We start from the raw sequence: 20,931 nt of genomic DNA, 5'->3' as shown, positions 1-20,931 counted from the left end.
AGAGTGTTTTTCGTTTATAATCTCAGTCCAAGGTTTCCACGAACATGGAAGTTTTTGGGACTTTTTATTTGAGAGTGTATTGGGGGAAATGATCTGAAAAAATTTCGCCTTCGACATTTCACCCATATACAGTTCGTCCCCGGCACATTTCGCTCCTGCTACGGTTCGTCCCCGGTACATTTCGCCCCTGCTTTGGTTCGTCCCCTGTACATTTCACCCGGGTTCTGTTCACAATCCCGACAGACGAAATCCCGACAGGTCAAAATCCCGACAAGTCAAAATCCCAACACGGTCAGAATCCCGACAAGTCGAAATCCCGACATGGTCAAAATCCCGACACGGTCGAATTTAAAAATTCAGTTTTGGCGTATAAGCCGCTTCGCGATTTCTGTCGGGATTTGAATTTCTCTCGGCGAGGGGCGTTGGGATGCCGATGAGAATGATAAATTGCGATCAAATAAATTTTCAAGTTTTAATTTCAAATGTATTATGCAGGGGAGTGCGCGAGAGGTGCCGTTATGTCCTGTATACAAAGCAGAGAAACAAAGTTCATTTCGAACAAGAACTTTCGTTACTGCTCAGTTTTTGGATTGAAAAATTTTGTGCTCTATTTCCATAAAGTAAGCCCAGAGCTATCTCAACAGCATCATCCCCCCAGGTGAAACAAATTTTTCTGAGTCCCCTATCTAGCTACACAGGGTGTCCTGTACGTGCTAGTGCTGCCTTTTCTTATCAACCGTCCGTCGGAGAGGTTAGTTTCAATTTAAAAAATGCTCAAAATACTTTCAAAGATTACCCTTTACCAGTTTTGAGAGTGGAAATGGTGTTTTTTTTCAACTGTTAGCTGATGCGAAGATGAATTTAGGAAAGGAAGAACATTCAAAACTGTCTTTGCGGGGAATCGAATCCACGTTCTCTCACTTGCCGGGTGAGCGCCTTAGACTGCATTGGCAACGAATATCTCAATCTTTCGTTAGAGCTTGTGTGCGCTGAACGGGACCGTACATGGACCACCAGAGGCCTGAGTTAGGTCCGACCGTTCATCGCATACAAGTTTCAAGGAAAAATTGATATTCTTTGCCTTTGTAGTATAGTGTGCTCACCCAGAAAGCTCGAGAACGTGGGTTCAATTCCTAGCAAGAGCACAGTTGAATTTTTCTTTCCTAACTTCATCTCGCATCAGCCAACCGTTGAAACCTTCGTATGGATAGCGGAAAGTGATATCATCCTCGGAAAATACAGTGTGTGTCTCAAAATAAAAAATTTAAATTTTTCTTTGATTTCCCGTCCTTTAACTTCCAATTAGAAAGTTGTTGCATTGTCTCACATAAACTATCTGCTTATCAAAATTTTCATACTTATAGTAGAAAATTGTAAACAAATCTAATTATCACGGGGGAGGAGCATGCGTAGAAGTCAAAAATGGGGGGCACCAAAATCCCTTTAGTGCTTAGGGCCTTCATATGGGTTAATCCGACCATGCTAAGCTGCCTTTTACACATTTAACTTACTTATTTACATTTTTCTCCATAATTGCAAAAAGGAAATGCAGTAAAACCTGTCTTCTCAACGGAAAAATTTCGTACTTCCATGATTTCTTCACTGCCAAAATACACATTAAAAAACCTGCATACCCATTTGCATCATAAGCGCATATATGCGCGGAATTTTCCTGGCCATTATCACCAAAGCGCAGATGTGCGCTCCAGTTTTTTATGCATAAGAACAAAACACTAGAATACTATCGTATACTGTATCAAACTATTAAATTTAATTTTTCAAATTATTTTCAATGTATATCTTCATTGAACTAAGTAAAATTATAAATTCTTTGTGTACGCCATTTTGTTTTTCGGTTTTTATCATTTTTAAATATTTCTAACTTTATACAATAAAAAAATTTTGGTGATATGGACCAATTTTCCACTTTTTCGAATGATGCAAATGGGTTTAAACGGAACCTGTCTAAAGTGGAAACAGAAAGGAAAATTGTATCCTTTAACGGAAAATTTCACACACGGCGATCAATTGACGATAATCATCAGAATGATATAAAAATGGTATCGGAGGACAATTTACGAAGTAATAGTAAACATTTTTGGTAGGTAAAATTTTTCATCTCAATCTATGCTCGCAAATGAGAGTTATACATTATCAACACCTTAGATTAGCATAAATCTTTTCTGTACTTAATGCAGTGGTTTTGATAAGCCATAACCATAGTAAAACAGTTGCTTTCTGAAATTGTAACATAATTTTTTGGAAGCGCAGGCTTTTCAACAGCAAAAATCAGTGTAAGGATTGAATTTTCAAATGTTATGCAAGACTTACAAAATTTTATGCAAGCTGTGTGCATTCCATGGTCGCAAGGCTTAGCAGGGCCGGAATTACACTTATTGACAGTGTATTTAGAGAGAGGAAAGTGGGGGGGGGGGCTACTACACTGGAGGCAAGTTCAGGGGGTGATAAATTTTACGTGGGAACAAAAAGACCGCTCCAAAATCTTCGAATTTTACAGTGGTAGGGGCAGCAAGACCATGTTGCTCTTTCCCTAACAAAATTTCCTATTTAAGGTTCTGATGCTGAGGATTACATAAACATTGACGATAATAAACAACCTGAACCTGACACGACAGACAATGACACCCTGATCGAAAATTTTTGAGAAAGTTAAAAAGAACGTAAATGTGTCGTTATTTTAGAACACAGTGTAGGTCGGAACTTTATAGAGGTGTTGCCAGAACTCAAATACATTATTTAGTAATTATAGATACAAATACAAATACAAATACAAATACAACGCCACAACAGGCAAAATGCCCAACGAGGTGGCTGATAAAAAGATGCCCATAAAAATATGGTTGTCATATGTTTCAAAAATACAGCAACCCAATTAAAAATGCAATTAACACAAATTACAAACAATATATACACATGATAAAATATTATACAATGCCCATAAAGAATACTTATGGTTGTCTTATTCTAAGAATGGATAGCTTCTCGATTTACCCCAACATGTTTATCGTATTTCTTTTTAAACGTGTCAATTGTGTTACAATTTACTACCTCCGGGGGTAAGCTATTCCATTTATTAACAACCCTATTGGAGAAAAATTCCCTGCGACACCATAACCTTGCATTGTCCCTCACCAATCGATACTGGTGTCCCCTTGTAAAAGCAGTCGATTGGCGGTGTACTAAAAGTTCATGGTCCATCCTATCCATCCCATTGAAAATTTTGAACACTTCGATCATATCTCCTCGACACCTGCGTTCATCCAATGTAAACATATTCAAAAAATGAAGTCTTTCTTCATAACTCAAGCCCTGTGTGCCAATAAGGACACGCGTAGCTCTTCTCTGCACCCCTTCAACCAAGTCTATGTCCCTCTGTAGGTATGGTCTCCAAAACCTTACAGCATACTCCATTCCAGGACGAACTAAACCTCGAAAAAGCGGAAGAATGGCTTTAGGAGAACGCGAAGAGACCTTTTTGAAAATGAGACCAAGCATTCCATTCGCTTTTTTGACAACCGCTGAACAATGTTCAGAAAACTTAAGTCGCTCGTCAATGAGAATTCCCAAATCGGTGACTCTAGTTGCATCCGGGATAGTGACACCATTCAACTCGTAAGAGAACCGTGGGTTGTTCGAACCAAAATGAGCGACCATGCACTTATCTACGCTAAACGTCATGCTCCATTCATTTGCCCATGCTGCAATCTTGTTTAAGTTGGTCTGGAGCAACTCCCTATCGCTTTCATTTCCGATTACCCCCATTAGCTTCACATCATCTGCGAATTTGCTAGTAATTCCATCGATACCCTGATCGAGTTTGTCGATAAAAAGTGAAAAAAGTATGGGGCCAAGGACACTTCCCTGAGGAACTCCACTTGTGACGTCTGTCCAACCAGAGAATTCCCCGTTCACCATAACTCGTTGCGACCTATCTCTTAACCACGATTCTATCCAATTCAGCAAGTTGCCCCCTATTCCAATCTCGTGTAAACGCTTCAAGAGTTTGCCATGTTGGACCCGATCGAATGCCTTCTGGAAATCAAGGTAAACAACGTCGACATTTTTGCTCTTACCCAAAGCCTTAGTCACGTAATCATAGAAGCAAAGGAGGTTAGTTACACATGACTTCCCCTTCCTGAACCCATGCTGATTATCCGACAATACATTATTCTCGTCTATCCACTTCACAAACTGCCTTTTGATGATAATTTCCAAAATTTTCGAGAGGGAGCTCGTCAAACTCACTGGACGATAATTAGATACCACTTCTCTACTACCCTTCTTAAATATCGGAACAACGTTAGACAGTTTCCAATCTCTCGGGACGATACCCTCAGCAACACTACTCCTGTATATCTGTGCGACTGGCCCCAACAATTCATTAGCACCTTCCCTGAGAACCCTGGGATAGATATCATCTGGTCCTGGTGCTTTGCTTGCACATACATTTCTTAGAAGATTTAGGACCTCCACGTCTTCCACTTGAATATCGTTGAGCGTTTTATTACCCCATGCAACACCCGTATATCGAATATCATTATCTCCATTAAAAACCGACGCGAAAAAGTCATTGAAAGCACTACACATGCCTACATTGCTCTCTACTTTTGAGCCTCTGATAGGCAGCATAGACTGATTATTCATTTACATTCAATTATTTTAAATATAATTAATTTTATCATCTATTTTTTAAATTATTTATTTTCAATTAATTTATTTTTATATGTTATTTCAATTACCTAAGAGATCGTTACATAATTTCACACGTTATATCAATTGAACCTTTATTAAGCGGAAACCTGTGCGGAAAGGGATCCGGTCCCTTCGAAATGTGAGAAAATGATTTAAATAAGGTAAAATATGGCCAAATATCTTATTTGACCACTTTGTCCCCCCCCCCCCTCCGAATGAAATTTCTGGATACGGGCCTGACCTTCAGTGGTTGCGACTCGGCGATGAATCAGTGAATTAAGCTGTCAAGACATGTAATTTTATACATATGAATGAAAATATTTCTCTACTATTACATTGCTTTCGAAAAACCTTGAAGATTTTAAATTAAGATCTTCATGATACGGTCTAACTTTGTGCCTTATCATTTGACATTTTAAGTCTATTTGAAACTTGAGCGAGAAAGAATTTCGAAAAATTCTCAAAGAAAATAATAAGGAATCGCAGTATTCGTGGCGGATAGAAAAAGCGATAAATGCCAGAAAAAGACAACCCTGAATCCTTTGCTTTTCGCCAAGCTGGAAAATTAAATGAATTTCCAAATTATTGATCTCCATTCATCTTGGTATGCACCACAAACCACTTGCGGCGACAAACGGAAATCCGACAGAAATCGCGAAGTGTGGTTTATACGCGAAATTAAAATTTGAAAATTTATTTGATCGCAATTTATCATTCTCATCGTCACCCCAACGCCCCTCGCCTCGAGAAATTCAAATCCCGACAGAAATCGCGAAGTGCGGCTTATACGGCGAAATTAAAATTTGAAAATTCATTTGATGGCAATTTATCATTCTCATCGGCGCCCCAACGCCCCTCGCCGCGAGAAATTCAAATCCCGAGAGAAAGCGCGAAGTGCGGCTTATACGGCGAAAATGAATTTTTAAATTCGAGTGTCGGGATTTTGACTTGTCGGGATTTTGATCAGTCGGGATTTTGACCGTGTCGGGATTTTGATCAGTAGGGATTTTGACCGTGTCGGGATTTCGACGCTGTCGGGATTTTGACCTGTCGGTATTTCGTGTGTCACGCTCCTGCTACGGTTCGTCCCCGGTGCATTTCGCTCCTGCTTTGGTTCGTCCTCTGTACATTTCACCCATGTACGGTTCGTCCTCTGTACATTTCACCCATATACGGTTCGTCCTCTGTACATTTCACCCATATACGGTTCGTCCCCGGTGTATTTCACCCCTGCTTTGGTTAGTCCCCTGTACATTTCGCTCCTGCTACGGTTCGTCCCCGGTACATTTCGCCCCTGCTTTGGTTCGTGTTCTGTACATTTCGTCAATATACGGTTCGTCCCCGGTACATTTCGTCCATATACGGTTCGTCCCCGGTACATTTCGTCCATATACGGTTCGTGTTCTGTACATTTCGTCCATATACGGTTCGTGTTCTGTACATTTCGTCCATATACGGTTCGTCCCCGGTACATTTCGCTCCTGCTACGGTTCGTCCCCGGTACATTTCGCCCCTGCTACGGTTCATCTCTGGCACATTTTGCTCCTGCTACGGTTCGTCCCCTGTACATTTCGCTCCTGCTACGGTTCGTCCCCGGCACATTTTGCTCCTGCTACGGTTCGTCCCCTGTACATTTCGCCCCTGCTACGGTTCGTCCACGGTACATTTCGCCCTTGACGTTTCACTTGCTCTGAAAGATTGAGGGACCGAGTGAGTGACTGACTGTGTGAGTGTCAAAGTGGTTGGGTGAGTGACCGCATGAGTGACTATATAAGTGGTTGAGAAACCGTACGAGTGAATGACCATGTATGCGTGTGATTGACTGTATGAGTCTATGAGTGACCAAGTGAGTTAATATATGACTGACCATATAAGTGACAGTGGGTTGCCGAATGAGTGCCTATATGAGTAAATGAGTGAGAGTGACAGAGTGGTTGATTGAGTAAATGACCATATGAATGATGAAGTGAGTGAGTAATCGTCACGAACATGGTCACTCACTTGGTTATTCATACGGTCAGCGCAGGCGGACTGTCGGGGCGAAATATACCTCCTTCTCCTAGCCAGAACATGGCCCGCCGCTCTGTCTCAAGGAAGAGATATAAGTAAGTGGTCAAGGGAGCGAAATATCGGGGGAAAAAGTTTACGTAAAGCACGACGGGTGACCGTTTCGCCAATTTCAAAGGGGATGCGTGGTAAGAAGTAGGCGCGTCCTACACTCATGTCCATAAATTAAGGATAATTCAGAATCACACGGAAATCGAAATCTAAAGTAAAAAATTTCACCTGTAGAGTTATCACACACATCTGCAAGAATGATATGCAAATTTCAGGAAGCCACCAGATGATGCCGATAGTACGTCACAATGACGAGAGTGTAAGAGGGGGGTATATAAGGAATGGTGGCAAAGAAGTGAAATTGTTCACAAGAGTTCTGTAAGGCGCTCAGTGCCATAAGCGAATAGTTATGACACAGAGGATGCATGTGGATGATTTTTTACGTGGTAGAGTTATCGGCCGCCTGGAATGTGGGCGTACTTAGATGGAAGTATCCGAGGAACTTGGAATTGCCCAAAGTGTCACCTCTAGGCTTTGGCAACGATTCCAAGATAACGGAAATGTCAGTAGACGTTACAGTAGCAGACGGAGCACAGCATCCGACCTGTCTCGTCAGCTATCTGCAGCCACGGGTACCACAGTTTCAAGGCAAACCGTGTACAGACGTTTGGGAGATATTGGTGTATATGCTCGCAGGCCTGTCAGATGTATTCAGCTCACGGCAACTCACTGTCGGCAGCGATTAGCCTGGAGTAGAGAACATGCAATGTGGACATCGTCACAGTGGGCTTGTGTGATGTTTTCCGACGAGTCCAGGTTTAGCTTGCAGTCTGATTCACGTCGGACTTTCATATGGAGAACACCAGGTACCCGTTACCACCAAGACAACATCATTGAACGGCACCGTTACGGTGGTGCAGCATTGCTCGTTTGGGGTGGAATTATACTGGGTTCCACAACAGATCTGCATGTTCAAACCGGAACCATTAAAGCCCAGATTTATCGGGCCATCATTGTGGAACAACATGTACGTTTGTTTAGGGGTGCCATGGGCGCAGAATTTGTGTTTATGGATGACAACGCCCGTCCTCACCGAGCAAACATCGTAAACGAATGCCTTGAATCTGAGGATATAACCCATATGGAATGGCCGCCATTCTCACCTGACTTGAATCCGATAGAGCATGTGTGCGACATGCTTGGCCGACGAGTTGCAGCCCGTCAACCACCTCCTACATGTGTACCGGAACTTCGGAGAGCATTGGTTGCTGAGTGGAGTGATCTTCCCCAAGATCATATCGATAATTTGATACTCAGCATGCCTAGGCGTTGTACGGACTGCATTTCATCGCATGGGAGACATACAATGTATTGACCATCATACCAACCATGTAATAGTAAGTTTTTGTAAAGGAGATATTTTTTACAATTGCTCCAGGGAGCAAAAATCGTAGTTTTTATGAATGGTATCATACATACACCATCGTTTTTGTTCTTTATCTTTTGTTTAATAAATGGGCTTTATGAATAAGTAACGTTTGTTTTGTTTCTGAACTTTTATTTGCCGGAGCTGGCATTATCCTTAATTTATGGACATGAGTGTATATCTCACACAAGGACCTGGTGAGAAATGTTCATTTTATTGACAAAAAAAGATCTAAAAACCAATAAAATTGAAAAACCTTTCCACATTTTAAAGGAAGGGCACAATCCCATTCCATTTACGCAATATATTCAATTGCTGGCTTCCTCTTCATCCAACCCCCCCCCCCCCCCACGCCATCCCCACAAAGTCTAAATTATTTCACTCCTGATTAGAAAATGGTTCCATGCTAAAGATTAGAGCCAACGCGTCTCCCTCTCTCTCACACTACATGTGATGAATCCGGTTATTATACATAATCAACAGTTATCATGCATAATTACTTGGTTTGATAAATTAATCACGTTTATCGGCGAATATGCAAAACATCCAAGCGTCTTTGTTAAGTTTCACAATTACTAAAAAATTATCACTTTCACAGGAGATTATACATAATCTCCAAGCGCCGTTAGTGAAAAATGTATGCATAATAATCAAATGTCGTTGGTAAATTTGATAGATACTTGAAACTTATCGTATTTATCTGTGATTACGCATAATAGTCACGTGTGAGGTTATGCCTATTATGTATATTATAATTCATGCAGTATTATATCGTGCTATAGTATTATATCACTACAGTATTATATCAGCGTTTGTATGAATCATACGTATATTATATAGTATTATACGATTTTATCATTTTTACCAACGACGCGACGCTTGGGTGTTATGCATAATCACTGGTAAAAATAAATAATTTGGGGAAATTTATAAAATTTGCAACGAGACGCTTGGGCACCATGCTTAATCGCCAGTAAAGGTGATAAACTTGGAAAAATTTATCAAACTTACCAAAGTGTTTGGTGCATAATAACCGGTTATTACGTTAATGACCTCATTTATCACATTTACCGTAATGTGTTCACTGCGGAGGATATCTTGTGGTGGCATAAGTTGAGTAACTGTTACATTTTTGGCTGTTCAGAGTCTTTCTGTTTTATGTTTCTTTTCAACAAAAAACAGCTGCACCCCTCGGACTATCGTGTCCGGAGAACCAGCGACTGAGTTCTAGATGTGGACAAAAAGTCTGGTGGTTCAAGTTCCAACGTGCTTTTCAGCCCGAAGACATCTTCTCACTATGACAATGGGTGAAAAAGAATTCATTCTTCTCTCTCTGTCTCTCCTCTCTGTACATCCCTACAAAGTACAGCATACAGTGGTGTATATCAAAAGGACGCGAATAGGAAAGAAAGAATCGATTCGAGATCTCACCTGGAGGTTGCTTCGTCCTCACGTTGTGGTCGTCTATCTGTATCGTTGAGTTCGGCCCCGAGCGCGTGAACCGAACCACGTGATACTGATTGTCGTTGACGTTGACGCTGAGTTCACTGATTGGGTGGTCTTCGGTCCCCATGTTGTACACCATGAAGATGTTACCGTCGACCTTCGTTTGCAAGGGGGAAAAAAAGACGTGTTATTGTTGAGAAGAGTAAAGTGGATGTCATCTAATGATTATACGTTACGTCATAGAAGTAACATGACCGATGGCAAAAACTCACGATCTCTAGCTCCATGTAGTCGTTGCTGCTGCCGCTGTCGATGCGTATGAGGACGGCATTGTCGGTGGTCGCGATGAAGCCGAGAGCCAACAGGTCACTCTTCGTGTCCGGTCTCTTGTCCGAAGTGTACGTGAACTCTATTAGACCGGTCTTCGACCCGAATCTGTACGATATGCTTTCTGTAAGAACGATTATTATTTGATTATTAGGGCCGGTCAAATAAATTTGTTAAGATAGATAGAAATATGTATCCAGTATTTAACTTCTCTACTATCACGAGCGTAATATTGTGTCTAAACACCAGTGGAATAAATTCAAACAAGTTCTCTGTGTTTTCTTTCCTCTCGCTCTTCACCATCATGAAGCTTTATAGCAACCCTATTACCTAAGAAAGTTAATTTTTCTCTCTCGCTTTCCTTCCTTGTTTTATAATGTATCTTTTCCTGTATACGTAGAAGAGAACACGTAGGGTAAGGATAAAAGCGAGTTTTTTTTAATCTATATTATCATTTTTCCTTTTATATTTTTTTCACTCTCCCTCATTCCTTCTTCTAACGTGAGGTTAGGTTAGGACAAGATTACCAGATCTACCTCGGATTCGTTATGCAGAGACAATACAAATTTCTTGCCGAAACCTTATTCGTGAGGTGGTCAACAACGTCACCTATGAGGAAGTATGCAGAAGTATGAGGAAGATCAAAATGCACTTGCGATCGCCGTAAGAGGTCACTATGGTCATTCGGACATCTGTCGAAATTCGTGAGCAGAAAGAGGATACTGTTTGTGCGGAAGCACTTTGATTGGCCTGCTTTTATGACATACAGGGTGGGCAAATAGTCCGTAGAAACTTTAAAAATGAATAAAAACCGGGAAAATAACCGAAATAAAAAACGGTTTGCAGTGTTAGGAAAAAATTTTCTTTGCATCGGTAGGTCACGGGAATTTTTTTTAAGACAGGAAAAAAACAGCCGATAGGTAGCGCTGACGTACACAAGTCAAAGAAAAGATACGCAAATAACGAACAGAATGACTACAAATCGTTTATTACAGCAGTATGTGTTCCACATGACCACCACCACCACAGGGGGTAACACATTGCAAGCGAGTCACAAATCCAGCAACGACAGAGGCAGCAAGTTCACATATACACGGTGGTTTACAACGGGGGGGGGGGGTGAACTGGTTGTGGATTAGGGGAGCAAGTTCTTATAACCGTCTCATTTGCATTCCACCGAAGTCGCTCACACTAGTGACACCTATTAGCTGTTTTTGAGTTATTTTTTTCCTGTCTTAAAAAAATTCCCGTGACCTAGCGATGCTAATCCTGCAAACCGCTTTTATTTCGGTTTTTATTCATTTTTAAAGTTTATACGGACTTTTTGCCCACCCTGCATAAGGCCATCAAGAATAACCCAGTATGTATCTCGTTATCTCGTAATGGGCTTTTGTTGCTCGAAAGTTCCTTGGTCAGGGCCATATAACAAGGGCTGTCTCATAAGGCGCTGGAGTCGGTACCAGATGACGTCACGCGTAACGTCATTATTTCCCTGCAGGACCGAGTGCGGCCCCCTTTGATGCCTTGTTAATTGCGGTAGTTCACACAAACTCGCTGTACACTACCCGTTTTACTCTAAATTATTTCCAAAATTATCTTTCGATTATTGTCGATGGTATTAGTAGATTTATTAGCTTGCTCCGTTAAACCATTTAAAATAAGTAATTCTGCATTTGCTTATGAGGTAACTTCCAATAAGAAAATTTTCCTCAGATCTATTTCAGTTAAATCACGTACTTTTTTTTGGTTGAATTTTATTGAGCCAACTCAAGGCAGATATAACTTCAATTACCTTTTGAACACTTTCTAGAATTTTTTATTACCTTTTTGTTTTCATTTCAATTAGGTATAGCTTTTAGAAGCGTTGACTTCGGTATTACCAACACAACTGCAACATAAAAACATGGGTAGCCAGTGGCATCGGAGTCGGGCATGCCGTGGGGTGCTCGAGTAATTTATAACATGGGCCTGAGCACCCAACTAAATTGTTTCAGAAATCTAAATTTCCCATTTTTAGATCAAGACGAGCACCAACGAGTTCCAAACACTTCCTACGCCCTGTGGGAAGCAGATATAAAAAAAATTCCTAATATATAATGTTTATAGTTGATCATTATTATTTTGAATGTGCTAATATTAAAAGAAATTAAACCTCACCGGCTATTGCTTGGATTTATATAATCCATTTCTCAGCTTATACATTATAAATATGAACTACATACGCATAACCTGGGGCACTGAAACAACACCATAAACGAGAAATCTTTCTCAATCGTATGCTGATGTTATCTGCTATAAAAAAGTAGCATGATCGTGACGTCACAACAGCACAGGGGCGTAGCCAGAAATTTCGTTCGGGGGGGGGGGGGGCAAAGTGACAGAACAATGGATTTGGCCATTTTTTTCCCTTTTTTCGGTCATTTTCTCACATTTCGGGGGGGGGACCAGACCCCCAAGTCCCCCCCCCGCTACGCTTTTGCAACAGCACCTCCGAGACCACGCCCACTGAACCAAAGTGGCAAGTGCAACATCAGAGAGATGAAACAGTGTATAGCCCTTGCTTGAAATGCTCATCATAACCCTCACTCGAGTCACTTTAGAGCACAAGTTATCTTCAATCTCTTTGCTTGTGAACACCGATTCTCCATGAAGTGATCGAGAGGTAAAAAAACAAATTTTTAATGACCCCCCAAACTCTTAATCATTTCATTGAAATTGTGGTTGGAAAGTTGCATTGGTTTCAATTAATGAATATGACAGAGTCATCATATGGATGCCGACTGTGGGGTACACAAATTTTGCCGCCCTTCTTCCATTATTTTTTAGACTACATTTTTTCAATCAAATTTTACCGTCCTCACCCGTTGTTATTCTTTTAGTCATTCACTTGTTTGCATACTTTCTCAGTAATGTTGTAGGTAACTCTTGGTTTCTCACTGAACTGATCCATTGATCCACTGTCTAGGTCAGTGTTTGCCAAACTTTTTGATATCGCGGGCCCTTTGTAGCGTACGAAATTCTATTTCGATTCCCCTCATAAAACCCGAAATGTTTTGTTTTTTTTAAATTTGCATATAAAAAAATTTAAATAGTACAATTTCACAGCCCATAGCTACTCACGAACGCCCGGGATGGGGGAGGGGGGGGGTCCCCTGACCACAGGTTAGGAAACTGGTCTACATAATTCTTTTGCTCCCATGTTCTATAAATCTCTAGGTGCTCTTTTGGTTGCTCACTGACATGGTCCATCGCTCTCTTGGTCACTTTTTTGATCATACTCGTGCTTGCACATGCTCTAGATTCCTCTTTAGGTCACTCACCGACCTAGTCTCTCGCTCTCTGGGTAGCTGTATTGGTGGCTCACGTCAGAGCCGTATCTAGGATTTCTACAGCCTCCCTAACTTTAAAAGAGCAATTATGCCTTCCCCCCAGTTTCGGTCCTCACTCACGTGCTTGAACACTGTCTTAACCTTTCAGGAACTTGCACACCGTTTTAGTCACTCACTGACCTGGTCCCTTGCTCTTTGGGTCACTATTTTTCTTCATTCGCATGTTTATTAATTCTCTAGGTCACTCGTTTGGTCATTCACAGACCTAGGCAAAGGTGAATTAATGGTATTACCGATTGTGGCTACAAATCTCACCAAATTTCTCCCATTCTTTCTTAATTAATCATTCTTAAAATTTAATGCCCCTCCGAACTTCCCGCCCTGAAAATTTAGTTACAAATGCATTTAAGGGACTGACGAAAAACTGAATTAAAAAAAAAACAGTTTTTAATCAACCCTGTATCTTTCTCAGAAAAAGCTTCAAATGACTTGCAACTTTAAAAAATATTGTGCAATATGTCTGTGCATTTTCATAAAAATAGCGCGTATATTCACGAAAGTATAGATGTTTTTTATGAAAATTCCAATTTTTATTGTATATTTTTTTATTTTAACATGATGAGTTTTGAATAAATTTTTACGAAATTTACAGAAAATATGACACTATACATGAGACAATGTACAGAAATTTAATTTGTAGTAAATGATTATTAGTTATTATTATAGACCTATTTCTATTTTACCCTCCACATCTAAAGTTTTTGAGATGATCCTCAAAACTAGGATTTACTCTTTCTTAAACCACAGTGAATTCTTTTCCTCCAATCAGAATGGATTTCTACCAAAAAGAAACACTGAATCTGCACTTTTAAACTTTACTGAATATGTGTATAAAAATATCGATTTATCTCGAAAAACTATAGGAATTTTCTTAGATATTAGAAAAGCATTTGATAGAGTTGATCACAGAGTTCTGCTCTCTAAATTGCATTCTTGTGGTGTCAGAGGCAACGGTTTTAACATTCTCCACTCATATCTTACTAACAGAACTCAAAGAGTAAAATGTAATGCTCATTTCAGTAATTTTATGAATATTATCAGCGGAGTCCCACAAGGATCTGTATTAGGCCCGTTATTATTCATTATCTTTATTAATGACTTATGTAATCTGAAAATAAATGGTAAAATCATTACATTTGCTGACGATACTGTCATTCTCTACTCTGGAACAGATTATCAACCACTTATCACAACAATTAACAGTGATCTAATTACAATTCGAAACTGGTTGATTAATAATAATCTTAAGTTAAACATTTCTAAAAGTAAATTTATTAATTTCTCTTTACGTAATATTCCATCTCTTGAACATAACATAATACTCCATGAACCAAATTGTATCAATTATAATTCCTGTAATTGCCAACGTCTTGAACAAACCACTACGATAAAATACCTTGGTATTCATGTTGACCAGAATCTAAAATGGCTTTCTCATATTAACCATCTAAAAGATAGATTGCGTTTCATGCTATGCAAGTTTTATCATCTCAAACCTATCGTGAGTAAAACCTTTCTACTAACCTACTATTACTCAATGTTTCATTCTCATTTACTGTATGGTCTCTCAGTCTGGGGAAGCGATTATGCATCTAATGTTACTCCTATTTTGTCTCTACAAACAAAAATTATGAGGCTATTGACATCTGATTATAACACTCCATCTAACGAACTCTTCCATCAACTCCAGATCTTACCTCTACGTTACTTATATTTTTATAGATCAGTAATGATAATTAAGAAGAATCAATTTACTTTAACCTCAAATTCAGCCCGCACATCCGCTCGCCTCAATTCCACTTATTCACCACCTCTGGTTCACAAAACTATACTCAAAAAACATTTCAGTTTTCTCGTTCCAAAATTTTATAATACCCTCCCCATTGAGATTAAAGAGGCAACTACATTCTCGAGTTTCAAAACAAATCTTAAGATCCATCTTTTCCAAATTCCAGACATTGAGATCCACTTTTAATGTCATCCTCGGACTTTTTCGCTTAAACATAACTAATTTTCTCCCCTTTGCTTTATCAACTCGATGTACGAACAAATTTAAAAAAGTGAAAAAAAAAAAAAATTCTGTCAACATATCCAACCTTTTGCTCACAAAAACTTAAACACTTGCTAATGCATCGCATTGGCACAGATGTACAGTGCTGTATTCCGTATATGTTTAATTCATGTTCTCACATTGCATAAGTGTTTCAGCACCTTCAACCCCGTTACATATATATTATTCACACCAATTATATATATCTTGCCACGACCTATTGTTATGGTAAATTTAATTACATTTCTCTCTTTCCTTTCTCATATTTTATTTTGTTTCTGTTGTTTATTTTTCACGTATCATTATATTACATGTATCTAATTTTGTTTCATTAATTATAATTTTTTTATTTGTCAAGAATTTTAATTTATTGTACTAATCTTAACATACACAAACATTTTGACTGTAACAACCAGTATGGGACTAGTGTCTCCTTGGTTGTTTTGTGCTTCTATATGAATATTTATATTTCTTGTAAGGATTTGAAATAAATAAATAAATAAAAAAATAAATAAATAAAATAAAAAAATAAATAATTAAAATAAAAAGATAAATAAAAAAATAAATAAATAAAACAAAAAAATAAATAAATAAAATAAAAAAATAAATAAATAAAATAAAAAAATAAATAAATACTCATGCGCAAGAAGTATAAATTTTAGTTTTTATAATTTGACTGCCAGATATAAAGTGCAAATCATAAAAATTCCAGCTGAATGTCGTGAAAATTCAGAAAGATACACGTGATATATGGTGAGCTGTAATTTCGAAACTTGCTAAAAGTAGCTGAATAATAAGGGATTTTCCACAAATATATTATACGATTATTTACTGTTATTTAATTTTTGCCTTCAGTTTTTTATTATGACATCATGCACACGTCTTCGATTATGCTCATAATGCTGTGGGCTTATTCTCGAAATAATAAAATAACAGAAAATAATCGTTTACCAATTTGTGAAAAATCCCTTATTATTCAGCTACTTTCAACAAGTTTCGAAATTACAGCTCACCATATATCACGTGTATCTTTCTGAATTTTCACGACATTCAGCTGGAATTTTTATATAATTTGCATTTTATATCTGACAATCAAATTATAAAAACTAAAATTTATACTTCTTGCGCATGAGTAATTAATAATCATTTATTAAAAATTAAATTTCTGTACAGTATGACTCATGTATATTTATGTATGTTATTTTCTGTAAATTTCGTGAAAATTGGTTGAAAAATCGGCATGTTATAAGCAAAAATCATGTGATGGAATTTGGAAATGTTTATAGAAAATATTTATATTCTCGTGAATATACGCGCTATTTCCACGAAACTGCACAGACATATTGAGCAATATTTTTCAAAGTTGCAAGTCATTTGCAGATTTTTCTGATACAGGGTTGATCAAAAACTTTTTCTCATTCAATTTTTTGTCGGTCCCCTAAATGCACTCGTGACTAAATTTTCACTGGAAATGGTTCGTATCAATATAGGATATATATGACCGAAACATCAGAACGATTCTTCCAGTATTTTCCAGAAATTCGAGAATATGTCTAAAGTCCAAAAAAAAACCAGACTTTTGGAAACATAGTGTATAACTGATGAGGGAGAGGGATCGAGCGGCAATTCACTGGGAAAACAACACAAAGGGGGAATATGTATTTGATGCTGTTTTTATTCCGAAAACTGAGATGAAACGTGTAGCGTCAGCAGCAGCAGCAACGAAAAGGATCGATCGAAGCAAAAAAGATTAACGACCGGATTAGAACCGAGAAGCGTATCCACAGCAGCATCGGAATCTTCGATGATCGATTCTTGGGAAACGCTAAACCGCTGATTCTGAAAAGCCGGAAAATTGATAGATAAAAACGCTCGTAGGATGGATGGTGAGAGCTCCGATGGGGGAAGATGAGTTGAACCAACACTTCGAAATCGTTGATACGAACAAAGTGATGACGAACTGGATTTTTTGTTTTGATGTTTTTTCTAAAAGAAGAATGGACGACACGTCGCGTCAAGAATAGTAAAACGTTCCAAAACAACAACAGAAGCGATAACGTAAAAAATATTAGGGCCCGAGACAGATTAATGGGACAAGACAGGATAAACAGGAACTGAGCGGTCTTCGCCTCGTTTGGTCTGTTCAAACGAATTCTCATCTTGTGATAACATCGAGGTCTTGGTCACGGGGACCCGACTTCCTTTAAGCGCAAATCAGTCCGTGTCCGGAAAATGAATCAACAACAGTTCGACATAAGTGAATGAATCGATCGGGTGAGCAAGAGTGAACGAGTAAGTGAGCAAATGCGTGAACGAGGGTCACGAACGTACTTACTCATAAAGTCACCCATTCTCTCACTCGCTCACTCACACGCTAGATCACTCAGTATACCGCTGCGTCACTCACTATGAAACTCACTCACTAGGTCATTTACTCTACCTTTAGGCCGCTCACTGTCACTTGCCTCACTAGTTCGTTCACTTCCCAACACTAACCACTCTGTCCTCACACTCACTAACTACTGTTTCATTTACTGACACGGTCATTCCTCACTCACTTACTGGCTCACTGACTCATGTCGTCGGTGAATTTTTCGTAAACCAAATCAGTGAGGATGTGTGGAGATCTTCGGTAACTTGAGCCAGAGAGTTCGTGAATGACGATGTAAGGATCCTCTCGTGAAAGATACGAAGGCACTCAAGGCTAGCATTAGCTAGCACCCTCAGTTTATTCAAGTGGCCTGGACTCTGTACGCAGCTGCGTGACTTCAGAGGAAAATATACACAGAGGCGCCCCATCTCTTGGACCACCGTTCCACCAACTATCGAGTTCAACATCATAAGACGATACACGGCCCATTAGTTAAGTACTGTCGGGATTACGGCATTGGATCGTCAAAATAGTAAACACCTCACCAGTTTGGGTGGATGCACCGATTAAATTATGTCTCTTTTGTTTGAGCCACTAAAATTTCACTACTCATCGACACAGCTATTTAAACGGTTAATTTATAAGTATCGGGGTTTTTTTTATAGAAGTGTCGGAGGTGATTACGGCACATTACGCTGAAAATTGATAGCAAAGAGGTGGATTTGCATGTACCGTCGGAACAAGTCGGTCCGGTGTATGAGGTCATATCGCAGTCGCAAGTGTAGCTGTTCCACATCTGGACGCAAATTCCCCGGTTGCTGCAGGCCGACGTACTGCACTTGGTAACTGGACCTGCAAAGAAATAAAAGAATATAGCGTGAAGGAAAGAATTCACGTTAGGTCACACACACCAAAATCAGGTGTAAAGTAACATGGAGATGTTGTTACCTGAGCAACCGGGAGAGACGAGTGTGCTTGGAATGATGGCGTCTTTAATGGGATCGATCGTTTCCCCGTTAAGGTCCAGGGAAGCCAGGCATCCTTCGAAGCCATGTTTCGACTGGACCAGCTTCGGCAACGACAGGTAGGAAGATCGCCTAATGCCGCCTAGGTACAGAAGGCCGTCGAGATCGAGATGAACGTTGGAGCCGGTGCTGGCCACAGTCGCTATCATGTCGTCCACCATGAGTGTGTGCTGCCTGACCGACGGTCTCCCGATGGTCACGGCATGCCACTGGTTGTCGTTGAGAGTGGTCCTCGTATTCGACCGAACTTTTCGCGTGCCATCGCCGAGGTTGAAAATGTAATGCAGGTGCCCGTCGACGAGTTCAATGGCTATAAAGTCTTGACCTTTTCCTCCGTTGTAGAGCATCAAACCGTTCGGCTCCAGGCTCTTGAACTGGAAGTACAAGTTCATGGATGAGTAAGCCTTCAGCTGCGTTAGGCCGATAAAGGTGAACTTGGACTTGAACGTGACGGGGTGATGTACGATTTGGTCTTTCTTGCCAAACTTGGCCGTAACCTACGTTGAAGACAGTCGTAATTAAAGCCAATATTTTCCCTCCTCACAGAACAGCTTGTCAAAGAAGGGGTGGAGAGAGATTAAACTCATTGTGGTGACTCACCTTGAAATTGGTCATCTGGCCGCTCCTTGCCATGTCGAAGAAATGGTTCCCGTTAAAAATCAGGTGCTGCATATGGCCGACGAAGTTTGGCAAGTCTTTATTCGTACTAACAGATGTGAAAGAGACAGACCTATCTGGACTCATCGCTCCGACGTGCAGTGACTGAAACTCCAAGTTTATGTTCTGTCCGCTGAGTTCTGCGAAGAATACAGGGGTATAATGAGTGAAACACTCCAAAAATGACTGCGCGATTGAATTTTTGTCTTAACAGCAAATAGAAAAAGGGATCGACCAACCTCTCGAAGTCGATTCGGAGTCGACTTTGACTTCGATGCTTTGTCCTCGTCTCGTCACCTGCAACGTGTGCCACTGATCATCGTTGAGTCCTTGGCCGATGTAGAACACCTGCGAGACACGATGATCAGAACAGACATGCCAAAAGAATATGCACTATACAGGGTGAACGTGACATGTTCTGCCAAACGAAAGGGGGGTAATAGACGAGCCGAAGGGGGAAAAAAGAAACAACCTACACCCTGTCCTATGACGAACCATTGAAAATTCGGTAAACACTCTTATACTAGATACAATCGATCAAATTCACGAAAAACTTGTCCATGCCACTATTTTTTTAAAGAGCCTACAATAATTCATATCGGTGATCTGGTGCAGGAGAATCGGAATTGGTGGTTACAAATTTTGGCGACAATTTGATTTTGCATAAAAAATCCCATAAGGTGACATTACCTCTATCTACAGGATACTACGTATCTGTGTTTAATGGCGAGCTTCAAGCGCTGAGAGATCGGTGAAGTGAAAAATCGAATTGTCGCCAAGACCTACTAAAATTACTTCAACGAACGCAGATTTCAGTCATGTATTGTAAAAAAAAAAATCTTGTTAAAAAAAAAAATTATCTTGAACCGGAACACCGATATGGTTTATTGTAAGTTCTTTCCGAAGCTGGTGCAATGGATAAGTTTTTGGTAAATTTGACCTATTGGCAATAAGGGTCTTTGCGTAATTGATCAAAAAGTTTGGCAATAATTCGATTATGTACCCGCCAATCTTTCAGCGCTTGTGTGGTGTGTGTAGCTTGCCAGTATATCCAGATATTTCAATAAAATTGGTGTCTCCTTAGGATTTTTCTGTTCTTTCTAAATGTGTGATTAGCTAGCGTGTAGGGCTCTCAAAAAATTCACAAATTCGGGTTTTTTTCAGGCTTGACGCATTTTCCTCCCATAATTGATTATCCACCATAACCAGAAAACGGTTCGAGATAGGGCAGCGTTGGTGTTTCGTGTTCCTCTTGGCTCATCTATCACCCCCCCCCCACCCATTTCCGTTTGGCAAAACATATCATGTTTACCCTGTATATTGTTTTTCGGTAATTTTTGTCAACGCGTGGATGTCAGACCGAGGTGTCAAACGGCGGCTCTTTGAGCACACGGGTCTTTGCCATCCTGCCTTTGCAGATTCAGTAGATCGTCACATGATAAATGTACCTGTGGTACATTTGTCTTCAC

The 20,931-nt window shown here is 39.8% G+C and overlaps 1 protein-coding gene across 1 annotated transcript in view; it reads right to left on the bottom strand.

Moving 5' to 3' along the window:
* LOC149075138 (neurexin 1-like) overlaps positions 1-20,931 on the bottom strand; it is a 181,907-nt gene that overhangs the window by 19,400 nt on the left and 141,576 nt on the right. The window contains exons 10-15 of the mRNA XM_089245718.1: positions 19,702-19,810; positions 19,406-19,602; positions 18,729-19,302; positions 18,513-18,632; positions 9,916-10,094; positions 9,629-9,800 (exon numbers count right to left, since the gene is read on the bottom strand). Coding sequence (XP_089101844.1) covers positions 9,629-9,800; positions 9,916-10,094; positions 18,513-18,632; positions 18,729-19,302; positions 19,406-19,602; positions 19,702-19,810 — 1,351 coding nt within the window. The remainder of the gene's footprint in view (positions 1-9,628; positions 9,801-9,915; positions 10,095-18,512; positions 18,633-18,728; positions 19,303-19,405; positions 19,603-19,701; positions 19,811-20,931) is intronic.

The sequence above is a fragment of the Pholcus phalangioides genome, unplaced genomic scaffold (assembly GCF_987345545.1).
Source record: "Pholcus phalangioides strain wild (caught in Gottingen) unplaced genomic scaffold, Ppha-v1.0 ptg000016l_1, whole genome shotgun sequence".
Taxonomy (NCBI): domain Eukaryota; kingdom Metazoa; phylum Arthropoda; class Arachnida; order Araneae; family Pholcidae; genus Pholcus; species Pholcus phalangioides.
This window is presented reverse-complemented; position numbering and strand designations above follow the sequence as displayed.